At 38.2% G+C, this 16,249-nt stretch overlaps 1 protein-coding gene across 12 annotated transcripts in view; it reads left to right on the top strand.

Moving 5' to 3' along the window:
• stxbp5l (syntaxin binding protein 5L) overlaps positions 1-16,249 on the top strand; it is a 127,055-nt gene that overhangs the window by 87,959 nt on the left and 22,847 nt on the right. For 2 of the 12 annotated variants that reach the window (XM_074694678.1, XM_074694675.1), the window contains exons 19-23: positions 1,289-1,357; positions 2,443-2,508; positions 8,796-8,900; positions 13,454-13,507; positions 15,492-15,671. In XM_074694678.1, the coding sequence (XP_074550779.1) occupies positions 1,289-1,357; positions 2,443-2,508; positions 8,796-8,900; positions 13,454-13,507; positions 15,492-15,671 (474 nt within the window). The remainder of the gene's footprint in view (positions 1-1,288; positions 1,358-2,442; positions 2,509-8,795; positions 8,901-13,453; positions 13,508-15,491; positions 15,672-16,249) is intronic. The other 10 variants (XM_074694683.1, XM_074694682.1, XM_074694686.1 and 7 more) reach the window with 7 other exon arrangements.

Raw genomic sequence — 16,249 nt, 5'->3', positions numbered from 1 at the left:
AATTTATTTTTTTTTTTCACTTTTTTACACTTTTAAAAGTGTTTCAAACTTTTTAATTTAGGTATACACTTCCCAGCCTCTGTAATTGGCCTAAAAAAAGCAAGCAAGCTTAATTTTTTTTTTTTTTTTTTTTTTTTTAGGTGTCTTCCCCAGTGCTGCTTGTGCCTTTATTTGGGAAGGACAGGGTGGTGGATGGAGTGGGCAACAAGTTAAGAGAGGGGAGTGAGGGGAGAGCTAAGAGCAGGAAAGGAGAGGGGCGTAGGTTGGAAACAAGAGCGAGCAATTTAAAGCTAAATGTTTTCAGCCATCTTCAGGATTCATGTGAAGAGGAAAATTAGGGTAATCAGAGTGATTAGTCTTTTTATTTGTTTGTTTACATGGCTAAAGCCTTTGCTTTAACCGTTTTTACTACTGGGCTTACAATAAAATATGGACAAGTAAACACAGAAAGTTTTTTTACCATATGCAGTGGAATAAACAACATGACCAGACAAAGGAAAACATGGGACACATATGACCCAGCTTAAAGTGTATCAGCTGCTTCTGTCTCTTTAGAAGTTAGTGTTCTGTCCATCCTTCAACATTTTTAGCTGTTGCCACCACACATGTATGTGCGTGAATTCTATCTATTCTTATCTTTTATGTCCACCAAACGTTCATTCCATAACAAGCTGCTGAGTTTTTGAAAATTTGATATCACTTGTTGTGGGTGGAATGAAAGAACAACTTTAACTTGTATGAAAGTGTAAAAATAATTGGAATAAATAACAGTTTGGGATAAAAGGCAATGTAGAAGAACATTTCCATCCAACTTCTTTTCAGTCAGTAATGGTTTTTGCTAGTGAAGTGGTTGACTTCTGAAATGTCTAACCACGTCAGCATTTGTAGGGGTTCCACTTTGACACACTTGCTGCTTGCTCTCACTTTCTTTTTACTCAAAGCCTGTGTGTTTTTCTCTCTTCTTTGTTCCTCCCCTTCCCTCTCTATCCCCTTCTCTTGTCCTTTACTTTCCAAAACCTTTTTTTTCTTATATCCATGCTTTCTTTCTTTACCTTTGAATTCTCTCTTTCTTTATTTTCTTTAATGGAACGCGTCCTACACCGTTTCGCCACTTCTCTCTCTTTTCACCCTTCCTTCTTCTCTCATCTCTCTCTGCTCTAAACTCAACACACTTCTCTTTCTTTACTCCTGGCCTCTATCTTTTTCTTTCTCTCCTCCGCCTCCCCTTCCTCCTCCCACCTTTTCGTGACTGTGGCTGCTGATGTGGGCATGCGGGCCTGCCTGACAGAGTTTTGCATGCGTGGCCTGTCTAACTTTTATTCAGATTCAAAGAAAAGGATCCGTACATCCTATCAGAGTAAGTCGGGTCCTTCTGAAAGGGTGTGTGGGTGGGGGAGGGGGAGGATGCAGTGTTTTGGTGAAATAACAGGGTTGAAAGGGATGGTTGCCATAGGGACTGGGAATGAGTGATGTGGACAGAAAGCAAAGGGACACACCGAAGACATGATTAGAATAAAAGTGGTGATTTTATGTCTGTATTTTCAAACCTGAACCTTTTAATCTTTATTCCAGTCATGTCCAACAGTATGTCCCTTGCAGACACAGAGCCACTCCTTTGAGCCTGTTAGTAAGGGCAGTCATACATAATAAATAATCCAAGTGATGTATATTTTAACGGTTAGAGGGTGAATAAAGGCCTAATCATCCACTAAGCCTAGCACAACAAATCATATGCTCTCAGTCCCAGATAACAGCTGAAGTCTTAAGTTCATGTTAAACATATTTTAAGATGATCATGTTTGTTTAAGTAATGTTTATATATATAAAAAAAATTTATATATATATATATATATATATATATATATATATATATATATATATATATATATATATATATATATATATATATATATATATAGTTTTTTTTATATAGAAGGTATCGTTTGTCATTCTGGTCTGTGCATGATGCATGCAAACAAGTATTTGATCAGATCCTTATTAAATACTTGTGTTAATTGATTAAATGTTTGTTTCTTTGACTGTTAATTGTTTCTGACTCTTGACGTGAGATTTGCACTACTAAATCATTTTCAGTCTAGCAAAAAAAATTGTTTTTTATTTTTTAATGAACATCTATTTATGTATATGGCTGTAGTGCAGGTCACAGCCTGGTCAGCCACTCAGCTCCAGAGAGAAGTACAGATTCAGAGTAACATTATGCAGGGGATGTGAGGACGACATGCTGAGAGTCTGGGTTTAACAGAACAAGTTAAAAATGCTGCCGATAATCTGTACAGTCAGATCATTAGTAGAGCTCTGTGTGGCTGATTCCACTTCTGTTTGCTTATAATCTGTTTGAATGACAACCTTTAAAAAAAACCTGACAGATTGTCGGTTTCCCATTTTTTGTCTCTTCCTCTCGGCCACACTCTGCTGCAACAGGCCTTACTGAACTCTCTGACAACCAGCAGTCCATTGACATGGAGAGAAGCAAGTCACCCACCTCAGGTAATCTGGGCACACACACACACACACACACACACACACACACACACACACACACACACACACACACACACACACACACACACACACACACACACACACACACACACACTAAAAGCTGACCTTCCCTGTATGGAAATGTATCGTGTCATTTGCACGGTGAAGCCTTGCTGCAATGCCACTGTTTTAATGGGAGCCTCAGTATGCTGCCTGTGGACACCTCACCCATCACCAGAGCATCCTCAGCCGATGACAAAGGCAGCTGTTTGAAATGAGTGAAACGGTAACTCACTGTCAGTGTGATAATATGGACGTTCTTGTTCCTAAACCATGAGATGACTACCCTTTCAGTGAGAAGTCGTTGAAGGAGTTTGAGCACAGTTCACTGATGCTGGTGGCTCGTCTGGCTCATGTCTGCAGAGATGCAGAGTTTTAGATCATGAAAGTAAAGGGATGCTACCATGTGTTCTCTACCTCAGTGGTAACTTAGGTAACTTGAAGCAGTAGTGAAAACGTGGCATTAACCAGAATAATTTGAGAAATCAAGGCTTAAATGTGAGATCAGAACAGAATGGTCTGTACTTGTGCTGAAATATTTATTTATATCATCCATAATATATCATGAAAACCTTCAGTGCACTTCAGTCAGTTAGAAAATACTGGCAAGTTGATTCTGCAGTGCTCAGCATGCATTGAATGTTTTTATAAGTGGTAGCCATGCCTTCACGGAAGAGAATGGTGTGATGAGCATATTTAGTCAATTTTAATGTTTTATTCAGCGTGTTGTTGCTGGAGGTTTCAGAATTTCACTTTAAAGACACATTGTTATGTTTGAAAAGGACTGTCAAAGTCCCTGTGAGGAATTTCTAAGTGATCTTGAAAAAGTCTTACTTCTAGATATATGCCTAATCGTAATCCACACTTTACTATGAGATTATCAGCACTAGGGGTGGGCGATATGGCCCAAAAATTATATCACAGTATTTTTCCTTTATATTGCGATAACGGTATTATGTCACGGTTTTCCAAGATATAAAAAAGTGAAGTCCTTTCAGGACATGATTCTGACTCTGTTCTGTGTTTTAAGTGCACACATCCTACCTAGCAGGTGGAGAATGTCTACTACTGTAACAGAAAAAGGCCTTTGCCTACAGTGTGCTTTTGGAAGGTTAGCTTAACCCATTTCAAGCTTAAAGTGCACAGGTGAGCAAACTGGGTCTGAGGAATCAAGAATACTTAAAGAAAAAATAGTTTTTTGCATTTCATTTAAAAAGGGTAAACAATTAATATTAATTAAATAACATTTTGGATGCCAATAAATTGGTTAAAAAAAACATTATTAGTTTTTCGTTCCATGAGTTTTCCTAAATTTATGTTCTGTATGTTTTCTGAAGCCTGTAAGGTTGTCTAATGAAGCACTAAAGGTTTCTTTAGTATACCACCAACCCCTAATCAGCACCAGTGTAGGTTATTCCTAAATGCTACTTCCTGATCCTGATCAGGTCGAGCAGGACAGGATTGAAGTCTTTATGATAACACCACACTGGCTACTTTACTTTACTTTACTTTATTAAGGATCCCCATTAGCACTTGCTAAGAGCATAGCTATTCTTCCTGGGGTCCTATACACCCAACCAGACATACAAAACATACACATCACTCATACATCATACATTGACAAAGGTTCACTTACAGAAGTAAGAACATTCCAAGAAAATTACATTACAATTGAATAGTTCAACAATTCATACCCATTTATTGGAAAAGGGTTAAATTATACCTCAATAATACCTTATTAGAACAAGTCATTATAGTTCATGAAATATTGTTAGGTACTGCTTTACCATCATTTTGAAAGCTTCTTTCGTATTGGTTTGAATGACATACCTTGGTAAAGAACAACAAACACAACAAACAAAGTTTAGTAGTGATAAGAGCAAAGGACAGAAGAGCAGAAGAAAGATTAATAGGTGAGAGATAGAGCACAAGCTAAAGGCTAAACACAGGCTAAAGGCTAAAACACAAGCTAAAGGCTAAAACACACGTTAAAGGCTAAAGCACAAGCTAAAGGCTAAAACAGGAGCCAAAGACTAAAACACAGGCTAATGGCTAAAACAAAAGCTAAAGTCTAAAACAGGAGCTAAAGGCCAAACACAGGCTAAAGGCTAAAACACAAGTTAAAGGCTGAGACACAGGCTAACGGCTAAAACACAAGATTAAGGCTATACCACTGGCTAAAGGCTAAAACACAAGCTCAAGACTTCAAGACTAAAGCACGAGCCAAAGGCTCAAACAGAAGCTAAAGGTTAAAGCATGAGCTACAGGCTAAAACAGGAGCTGAAGGCTGGGACAGGAGCTAAAGGATGAAAGACAGGCTTAAGGCTTAAACACAAGCTAAAGGCTAAAACACAAGCTAAGGACTAAGACAGGAGCCAAAGGCTAAAGCACAGACTAATGGCTAAAACATGAGCGAAACTGTTTGTGATAATACACGTGTTTTCCACACATGTGACACAGAAATGAGATGCGAAGACACAGCAGGAGAGGGTGCGTAAGGCTTTCACACTTACTCTGCTCAGTGTCTGTTCTCAAACTTCTGGGGGCGGTGTATCGCAAACACACGTCTACCACAGTACTAACCTAGAGTAGAAGAAGTTGTTTACAACATTTTTTTTTGCCAGTCTTTCTTCTCTTGCGAGTTTGGATGCAATTTCACACAAGGATTTGTCATCACACGGTTATCAAGATGACCTATGTGTGAAGAATCAATCAATGCCTGGACTTTTTGGTTTGGAAAGTAAAAAAATTTCAGCAGCATGACACAGAAGTTTTCTGCTTGACAAGGACCACGCAAGGGGGTGAGGCTGCTGAAATGACATCATTTATCTGTACGAGGCAGCGCAAACCTTGTAGACACGACAAGCATTAGCCAAGCTTTATTCTGCAGTGGTCTGTTCAAACTTGAGAGTCTGTCGATAAAACACAGAGCCAGGTTACGTAAGTTCTGCTTGGTGAGGTTGGAGTTTGTAGATGAGCACTGGTAGGACAGAACTAGGATTCACTAACCTTACACGTTACAGACACGTCTCAGAGCACCGGGCTGTGAGTAGAGCTAAATATAGCAGCTACTAAACTACTGTACAGACTGACAAAGTTTGCTTGTTGTCACGTTTCAAACTGTATCACTACATAACTGTAATAATATATACCTTACGGTGTCGCGTTGTAATCGGTAAAAAGTTGTCTTGAACAAAGAAAAGTGGGGTCAAAAATAAGATCTGATCAACCTTGTCAAAAGTCACATCTTTACCACAGTGTTTGTGAGACTCTGGCCAACAGGCGGCACTGCCGTCCAACTAAACCAGATCCTCCACACAGCACGTTTAAGCAGTAAATCAAAACTGTGAATCATGAACATTTTTATGGATTAGGGGATAATGTTAATGAGATCATACATCCTTTCTTTAATATCAAAAGGTCAAAAACAACGAAAAAATCCCAACAAGCAAAAGTGGCAATAGAAGAGCAGTCTGAGGGAAATCCCTTATTGCTATTTGGCTGTGATTTAATCCAAACAAACTAAACTGACTCCATAATTGATATTTGAGCAGCTTTGAACACAGCTTCACTGACACATAAGCTGTGATCTGGATGTGACTTGTTCAGGATACAAATGTTCCTCTCAGCAGTGGATAAATAATGAGCTGCCATTTCTGAAAGCCTTGTATTTTAGACACAAACAGAAATGGAGTAGCAGGACAAGCTGTTCTTTGCTGTCTTGTCAAAAAAGTTTTTCCACCTTTGTATGTCGATGGGGTCGTGGTCATCATGTTCTGTTATGGGCCTGCCATGAGTCATGGGTCTGTTGAAAACCACACTCACACTCCGATCATGTCCTCAAGTGTCTGGTGTACTTGAACACAAAACCAGAGAGACTGGGAACAACAGATCCTGAAACTAATGTAATGGAGAAAGTGTTTTTCCAAAATGATACAAAAATCTGTAAAATAATTTTGTATTGAAAATAAAGAGCAGCTCTGAGACTCTTCAGTTTTTACATGCTGCTATCTTCAGACTTAGGTTTCTCTCTTTGTTGTATTTGTTAATGTCCTGGAACAAGAACGGCCAGTCTTTGGCTGTTAGCAGCTTGTTTTTGCTACTCTTGACACAAGAGCTGTATTTTTTTCTTTGAAGGCCAAATATAGACTAAAGACAGGTTATTAAGGCAGGCAGCCATCACCCTGTTTCTTCCTGCCTGTCAGTACACAGGACACACAGGGCTCTCCTTCACACATCCCCTGCTTGTTTCCCTTTGTTGTTTCTCTCCTCCCTGTTTTTCTTACTTGAACAAATAATTAGCCTTATCTTTTCTTGAAAGGCGAACCTCCATGTGTTTCCCATTGTCTTCTTTTCCATGTGTTGGGGTTTGTTGTTATGGTTCGGGGTCATCTGTCACATTTTCTGTGGGAACCATGTGTCACATTGGACTCTTAACGAGGCTCACCTGTACAGTATCAGCTGTGAGACCGACTAACAAGGTGCCAGTAGTTGGTGCCTGACCCTGCAGGATATATTAAGCAAGGTGTATGACACACAGTGAGGGAGAAGCGGAGGAGGTGAGGGAAGGAACCTTGGAACAGTGGGCTGAACTTCTCTTCTCTAAGGACCCTCAGTGGATTCCGAGATGTGTTGATAAACCTACTGATAGTTTTGGAGCTTAAGCATTTTCTGTTGCTTATTTGGTCCAGTAAGAGCAGGTTATGTGTTTTTGTTTAGGCAAGAGGGATAGTAACATTTTTCCTGATGTGTAACAAAATATTTCCAAAAAAATTATTTCAGGTGATTTACTTTTGACATGTAGAGTTTTGACATGAAGTTTATTTCATTGCTTGTCAGGTAAATGTGAATTAGCCTTTTTCCAAGTGCAATGCTTTAATTTTTACTAGAATTTAGAAAGCACATTAGCAAACTTTTGATTTGGCATTATTGTTCGTCATGCACTTATCATTCATCATGTACTTTAACATGTTGCACAGGGCTGGTATGATGCCATCGGTGAAACAGTATAAAGGAACATAGGACAAGCTCATGGAAATTGATCTAGGGCGTATTCAGACCTGGACTGTTTGGTCCACTTTAAACGGACCAGGGTTCGTTTCCCACGTTGGTGCAGACTTTTCATGCAGGTGTGAATAGACACAAACGAACCCTGGTGCGGACCAAACAACCGGACCTAGACCCACTTTTTGAGGTGGTCTCGGTCCGCTTCCAAACGAACTCTGGTGCGGTTTGTGGTTCTCCGGTGCAGGTCTAAATACAAACCAAGGTCCATCTGAACTAACTACAGGATAAATGCGCCTTTTGGACCTATACAGCCACCGTAACCTAACCGTCTTTGGTTCATACCTGAACCTCCGTCTTCTGTTTAGCAACGCTGTTGCTAGCATGTTGTGGGTCAGGACACACAGAGCATGGCGTCTCCTTGCTGCGATCATTCGTCTTCCCTGTTCCAAAATTGTAAACAGTGTTGTTAAGCCTGCTTTGAAGGAGCTGCTCTTGAAACTGAAAATGATTTTGCAGCTCTAATAAGAGCACAAACACATGTTTACCTCCATTTCCAGGTCTGTATTCTGTGTGCCGCCTTTGTCAGTGCTGTCCAATGAGAGCACTGATCGTCACACACGTGGATGTGTTTACAGAATATAGTCCACTTGCAAAAAGTATAATCTGAATACAAACCGCACCAAAAGAAAAAAATAAAGTCCGCTTTTGGTCCGGACCAAACAAGTGGACCAAAGGACTTTTCTGGTCTAAATAGAGCCTTATATTAACATCTTTATTTAAATCTTGACTAGCACATTTCTCTTACCCCATTGGCAGATTGTTTTTGCAAAAGTAGCAATGTCTGCATCTCTGCAGACATTGCTACTTATTACACCCTGTTTAGACCTCATTTTTGTCTTTGAATCACTTTGAGCCAGACACTTTTCTGGACTGGTCAGGTCAATGTGGCTTATGTTAAGTCTAAAAAGTCATTTTCCTTGTCATTGTAACATGCAAAATGCCTTTAAGTGCTTTTGGGTTAAGATGGATCATTTTCTTGTGTAATACTCAAATATGAAGTGGTGCTGTCTTAACATTTCTCTTAACAGTTTTATTTTAGACCCTCTCAAATGTTTTCCTTCCTCTTCTCTATAAGTTTATCTTTTCCCCAGTTCTCCCACTGTTACGTGTTACTCACCTGTGGCCCTGAAGAGTCTGTGTCTGTTCTGTTGGATCTCCTATTCCAGTTCATTACCCAACTTCCCTTCACAATGACCCACGCATCCTGCCAGAGCCTGTGGCCAGTCTGAGAGCCAGCCACTGCAGTCCAGTCTTTTACTTACTGGACAATGGTAAGAGGGCGAACGAACTCCAGCCTCCTCATGGACATCCGCTTGTGGTTTCTTACTGTGTTACAATGATGCAAAAAACAGGTGGATAGGAAAACTTTGTTGTCTTGGTGTCTCAGACAGGTGATCTGTTAAATGTATCACCTGCATGCTACCTCTGCTTCTGCACTGTGGGCCACACTTGTGCTAAAAATAAGACACATTCTCATATTTAGACATGGTTATTAAAGACATAAATACATTATTCCTAAATAGAGATTGGGAGCTTTAAAAAAATGTCATTGGATGTCTTGGTTTCCTTGTTTCACCACAGGAAGATATGACATAATTAACAAGACGTTTTCAAAATGATGAAACAGAAATGCCTCAGGGACTTTTCTTTTTGGATTAGTAGAAAAAGTGAAATGAAGTGGCCCTGGCTGATAATGTGAAGGGAGGAAAATGAGGCGACACTTCTCGGTAGCCACTGTGACAGAGTTTTAGTGCAGAATGGCTCACACTTGTTTCAGACCGGCTGTTTGAGCAGCTTGTGACAGCAGTATGATGGCTTTGGGACGGCTGTGTGTTTGCTGCATGATGGTCCAATTTTCATTTTGATTTAAATTCTAAGAAACCAGAGCTTTTCAAATCTTAAGGGGTGGGGCTCTCACCGTTTAATCCTGAGCTCCCCAGCATCATCAAAAAAAACAGAAGTTAAACTAGAGAAGTTGCATTTCCTTGCAGCAAATGCGTTGAAATGCTGAAGCTGAAGAAGTTAAAATAGTAGTGAAAAAAGCTGAAAATGTGCAATAAAAAAGCTAAATAGTTGAACAAAGTATAAACTGAGAACTTGGAGTGTAAAAGGAGGGAAGAGGAAGGAAACAAAGAGTGAAAACAGAGTAAAGTAGAAGTAAAACAGGGAAGAAGAGGTGAAGAAGGAGTAAAGAAAAAAAGGTGAGGTAGAAGCGAAGAAGAAATGAAGAAGGGAAGTCAAGAAGTAGTGAAGAGGAAGTGGAGAAGAGTCTAAAAGAGAAAAAGTTAGAAAGAAGTAAAAGGAAAAGTTGAGAGGAAGTGAACAAAAAAGGCAGAAGAGAAAAGGTGAGAAGGAAGTAAAGGAAAAAAAAGACAAGAAACTAAAGACAAGGAGTGGGTAAAGGGAGTGGACAGAGAGGGAAATGTAAGTCAGTCTATTAAAGTTAAACATAACAAATAAAAAAAGAAGACAGTTCAGACAGTGAAATCTCAAAAAAATAAAATAAAAAAATAAAATAAAAAAATAAAAATATTTTTCTGCTGTGAAGATTTCAGAAGTTATGACAATTCGTTCAAGACAGCTGCATCCTTTCTGCAGGAGCCTCTCCCACTCTGGCTGAAGATGATTGCACTCAAAGAGCTAAGATTTTAGGGCAAAGTGGGAAAAAATTATGTTGCTTGAACAGTTAAATCTCAAAAACTGTAAAAGATATTTAAGAGCAGAGATAAACACGAAGAGTAGAAAGATAGCTGAATATTTTAAAGTTCAAATGAAGTCTGTAAGTGGAAGTATGAGGAGGCTGAAACTTCTCAAAGTTGAAGGAGATTTTTCAAGAGAAGCTGAAGTTTCCAATGCATTTCAGATGGAGAAAGTTTTTCAGAAAAAGTTGAATAATTCAAAAAGTTTATGGGTTGAATTTGAGAAAATTCATAGCACTCATCTCCAGAAGAAGCTGAATAGTTTAAAATTTGAATGGTGAAAATCGGACAAAATTTGAAGGAGTAGCAAACAAAAAAAATGTACAGAATCGGAAGAGGAAGAATAAAGTAGGAGAACAATATGTTGAAATGCTGAGTCAGCATTTCAACATAATGAGCTTGTATTAAAGTATTTTTATGTTGATTTTAGTCCAACAAAGCAATAAAATATGAAGTATTGTTATACTTGTCCTGTGCCTTTTGAAATAGCATCAGCATTTTCACAAGATGCTCTTATTCTGATTTTTTATCAGGACCGGGGGATAGTAAGTACTGTTAATAATGTAGCTAACTTTCTGATAGGACTGAAGCACTCCTGTATAGATGTGAGGTAAAGCCTGTTAATGTAAGAGTGATCAATTGTATATTTAATTCATCTGAATTGATTTTAATTTACAGTTTCACATGGCATACATGACATGCTGCCAATATTTTTTTTTAGCTAAGCAAGTATTTAAATTGATTAAACTTATAAAGAAAAACAGGGCTATCAGCAGCTAGTCACACAACCAACATACAACTCAAACACAGGTGAAACTAGTCTTAGGCACCTGGAATGAAACAAACAGAAACAAATAAGCAAGAAATCACCAGGAATATGATGGAAGAAGAATGAGATAGGTGTAATGTTAACTATCAAAACGATGGGCCGGTGTTTTCACCACAGATCAAAATCAGAGCCTTTCAGTGGAAAACACCGGAATGACTCATATGTTAGGTTGTTTAGGATGTGAGCGACCTGAAATAGGCTGAAAAGGCTGTTTTGAAGAGTACTTTCTCTTTGCTGCTTTGTCCATGTTATCCATGCTTTCATGTGTTCAGCTGCTGGTGTTGCATTGTTTCTCTGCCCAAGCTGCAGCACTGGCAGACATCATTGTGTTTGTTGTATGTGCCAACAAGGGCTCTGAACTTGGGGTTCTCCTCACACTGCAGTGTTGCAGCGAGGAAGAGCTTTGAATGGGAAAGTGATTGTGTGCTAACTTATCACTGCCTCTACTTCACCCTATGACATCAACCATTGTGCATCTTTGACAGCAGTATGCTACCTAACTGGACTATGGCAACCAGAATACTGTCTCGCTGTGTCTTTTTATGGCGTGTCAAATAACCAGCAATCTCATCTTGTTTTCATGGAGGCAGAGCCCTCTTCACTGCTCATCTCTAACTGCATGGTGCACAGTGTGGTTTGCTGCAGTGCTGATATCTATGAATTTAGCTTGCTTTCTACATTCACCAGTGTTGAACACTGAATTTGTCCAGCATAAACTCAATTACCTCGACATGGTTAAACAATATGAATTAATGAGGTGAAAAAAAAAACTATTTTTGCTATGCTTGCTTTATGGCTCATATAATTACAGCCTCCAACAGTTATACCACTTATGTTGCAATTAATAGCTAACACTTACACAGCTTTAGGCTTAAAAGTTAAATTTTCTGATATATCATCCTTAACTTCAGGGAAAAACAGAAAAAAGAAAAAAAAAAAAGAAAAAAACTTGCCAACTACTGTTACACCACTAATTTTTTGCTGTTTTGAAGTGAATCAATTTGGAGTACCATAACCAAAACTAGCACACTTATTTATTTTCCCTCAGAATTAAAACTTTATTATACCTTTACCTTCATAACCATTTAGTTGTATTTTTATATGTTTCGCTATGATATAATTTACTAACTTGCTAAAACTGATACCAAAAACCGACAGGTGTTTTTATCATTATTATTATCATTATTGTTTTAATAATAATAATAATAATAATAATAATAATAATAATAATAATAATAATAATAATAATAATAATAATAATAATTTTATTATTGTTATTATTAATTATAAAAAAAAAAAAACAATTTGATCCATTTAAAGAAAAGAAAAGGTTTTTTTTGTTCTACCTTTAATAGCAGCTTATCTGGTCCAGCACTCTGGGTAAGTTGCAGTTCACACTCTCAGAGGTTTTATTTTCTGTTTTTAAATTGAACTGTCATTTGCAGAAAGATTTAAGGTATGTCATTTTTTTTTTCTTTTTAATTTGCAGCCAAATTATCAACAATGTTTTTTACCGTTCAGTAGTACGGTATTTAAGTTTTATTCCTGCTGTAATGAATGTGCTCAAATCTTGTGCTAAAACTGCCATGTGTCAAGAAATCCATCAAACACAAATAAACTATATTGCCTTTTTTTTAGGGGCAAATTGTCCTATAACATCTCTAGCTTTACATCATCAGTTCGCTACATACGACAAAATGCTTGCAAAATGTTTCTTATGAGTTTTTTGTTCCATTTGCTGTCTACTTGTTAAATGTTTATGTATTGACACCCCATGGTGTCTCCCCATTTATTTGCCCCCCCGTCCATGTAAATCCTCCCAGACATCCAGGCAGAGTTACAGTATTTTTCTATATGAAAAAGAAAATGAACAAGGAGTGTAATAATATTTCAGATATTTTGAGTTTTGGATTAGCGTATGAACTAACTGCTATCATATTAACCAGTACTTAGCAAAGCTTGTTATGTCAACTGGACAAATTTTCACACTGGTGTACTTTGGAAATTATTACATCTTGTTGAGACTCTGGCCTGGGAATTCAAAGGAGCATGCATTTGGAAATATGCCTGTCATGTGCAGTTGCACCAATTTGCATGTTCTGGTTCTTTAATAGAGGGATTTTTCTCTTGTTTGTTTGTTTTTTTCTTTCAGAGTTATTCATTCTTTTTTTCTGCACCTTGGTTTATCATTATTTGACCAAAATCCCTTCTGCTTCATTTTTCTATAATTCACCTATTTCTCCAAATCTTTTTGAAGGGATTAACTGGTGGTTTGTTTCCTATTCTTTTGTTTCAGTAAAGGGACCTGGCAGAAAGTTAAGTCTGCCAACAGATCTTAAGACTGATCTTGGTACGGTAGGCGAAAGCCAGCAGTTTTCACTTGATTTCCTTTGAGTCTCTGACTTTCTGCTTCTGTTCACTGGGTTTTATGTTGCTTTTGGTCATTTTATTTTGCAGTTTTCTTTTTGCTGATTTTTTTTTTACCTTTTCTACGAGCCCATCAGACTACCAACCTGTGATTTTTCCCCATTCTGCCCCATGTTGTGTGTTTTTTTTTTTTTTTTTCATTTGAATCCTCTTGATTATTTCCTGTACATTTTGCAAGTGTTTCCAGATGATTTCAAACTCATGTCCATATTAAAATTTAAACCTTTCTATTGCTTTATCTTGACAAAACCATCTTCCAATATGACTATACCTTTTCCTCATTGAAAGCTTTGCTCTACAATATAATACCATCTTTTTCTTCTCCAAATGTAGCACATTCTGTCTCTAAGTCTTTTCCCATTTACTTCATTTTGACTGGCTCTGCATTAAATACAGTGAGCCATTCCCCACTAACTTCCTGTTCACACCTCCGAATCAAGGGTTTTCCTTAGCACTACTTGCATTCTCACACATACTTTCTCTTTCAATACTTCTCTTACACATCATGTTTCCTTTGAATGTTTGCTCATGTGGTTTATCTTCTTCAACTGACCGGAATGATTCAATGAAATAAGCCATGAGATCAATATTTCTAGGTGGAAAGGACTGAACAGATGCCAAAGCACACTGGGGCTCATTAGTGTCAATGAAGTGTAAATAGGATGCATGCTGTCATCATGAGGTGTGTGTGTGTGTGTGTGTGTGTGTGTGTGTGTGTGTGTGTGTGTGTGTGTGTGTGTGTGTGTGTGTGTGTGTGTGTGTGTGTGTGTGTGTGTGTGTGTGTGTGTGTGTGTTTTGTTCATGTGATAAAATTACATTCTTCATGCCTTTTGTCCTTCAGAATCAGTCTGAAACATGTATTAATGAAAACTGAGAATATCAGGTGTTAGTCTCTAGTCATGGTTGGACCAATGTCCTGCTGTGAAACTAGACCCGAGAAATGAATGAAATGTGCTGTCAGTACAGGGGACTTAACTTTTTGTGAGAGACATTGAAGAAAAATATATGGGGACAGGAACAAGGTGATTTTTATTTTTTTTTGAAAGCGCTGTGTTAATAAAGGTGTTGGTTCACAGTGGATAGTATTAGAGAGAACAGGTTTCTATATCCACAACCTTTCTTAACAGTGGTTTTCAAGGTCACATACAAATGCAAACCTACTTCTTGAGAAAAGGGAGAGTAAGTAATGTGATGGGGAAAAAAACTTCATCATCCTGGTGGGGGAGGCTTCCATTCTGAAAGTAACTTGTGATTCTGTTGCTGCGATCTGTCGCTCGACTTACTCTGGAGTCCACTCTGCCAAGAGGGAATCGTGCTTATTGTAATCTCTTCTTTTTCCTTTTTGATTGTCACTTGGAGTTGTTTTACATTTCGTTTATGCCATGAGACTCTAAGACATTAACAGGAAAAAAAAGTGTTCTTTGGGGATCAGACTGAATGAAACTGCACTCATGTCCCTCAGCATTTTCCTCTCAGAAAATCTTTCTTCTTTCTCCGATTTGTACTTAACATTTCTCTTCATCACTCCATCACCCACTCTTGCTGTCAACTTTCCCTTGGTACCATTTTACTTGTTGACAATCTAACTTTCAACATCAGCTTGCTCCTATCACACTGCATATATACATACATACATATATAAATATATCCATCTTCATAAGTCATATAGTACATACATAAAAAAAAATATAAGGTGATATTTTTGTTTACTCTCTATATCTTAATTAAGACTGCAAAGAATTTGCCTTTTAAGAGGTAAAATCCCAAAGTGTAAAAACTCAACATCAGTAAAAAAATGATCTGTATAAGCCTGAACCATGTGACTTTGGAAGATGGATATGAAAATGATTACGTTCTTTCCTTTCTCCCTCTCTGAATTGTTGGCTAATGCTCTGCCATTGTTACAGATCATGTCAATGGACATTGCACTAGCCCCACCTCCCACCCCTGCTCGGCAGGGAAACCTCGAGTACCGATGGGTCCTGAGGGGCCACGGCTTACCCGCAGAGGCCCTGGCCGACCACCCTTCCGCAAGGCCCAATCCGCTGCTTGCATGGAGATCTCTTTGCCTGTGTCCCACACTGAAGGTGTGTGCTTGACCTCCCAACTCCCATCTATAAATCTCTTACATAATTTACCCTTTCCTCCCTGCAAGTGCATGCCATCTCCTCATCCTCTGGGGGTAAGTGAACTAACCGAAGCCTTTTACTTGGTGTACAAAGGCAAGCGCATGCTGCCACAAATTAACAGGAAATCACCTGCGTGCATGCTGCAGTTGCCATGACTGGGCTACAGTGAATGGTTTGCAGATACACTCTACGAAAACTTCTCACAACATAAGTGTTTCCTGAATTCACATGTCAAACATTATTTCTCCAAAAGGGTTTTAGCTGTAACACTGCAGCTTTGAACTTCATGATAAAGCCTGCTTGTTGTTCAGTGAGGTAAAGTAAACATTACATAAATTTAGGCCTGAGAGGTTTTGAGGAACCTCCAATAATCAATAAAACAGTTCTGTTAGTTGTTCCATGGATGCCATCATAGTGAGCTTTTTACATCCATATGTTTTTATATATTTATATGACTTTCTAAGTGTTGAACTTTGCATTTTATATTACTTTGTTAAACTGTATTCAATTTTTTTTTTAATTGATTTCCAAAACAA

This window comes from Halichoeres trimaculatus, unplaced genomic scaffold, assembly GCF_033239565.1.
Source record: "Halichoeres trimaculatus isolate MK-OKI-2021-1 unplaced genomic scaffold, fHalTri1.1 fHalTri1_scaffold_19, whole genome shotgun sequence".
Lineage (NCBI taxonomy): Eukaryota > Metazoa > Chordata > Actinopteri > Labriformes > Labridae > Halichoeres > Halichoeres trimaculatus.
Note: the sequence above shows the minus strand (reverse complement) of the source record. Positions and strands in the feature narration are given on the sequence as shown.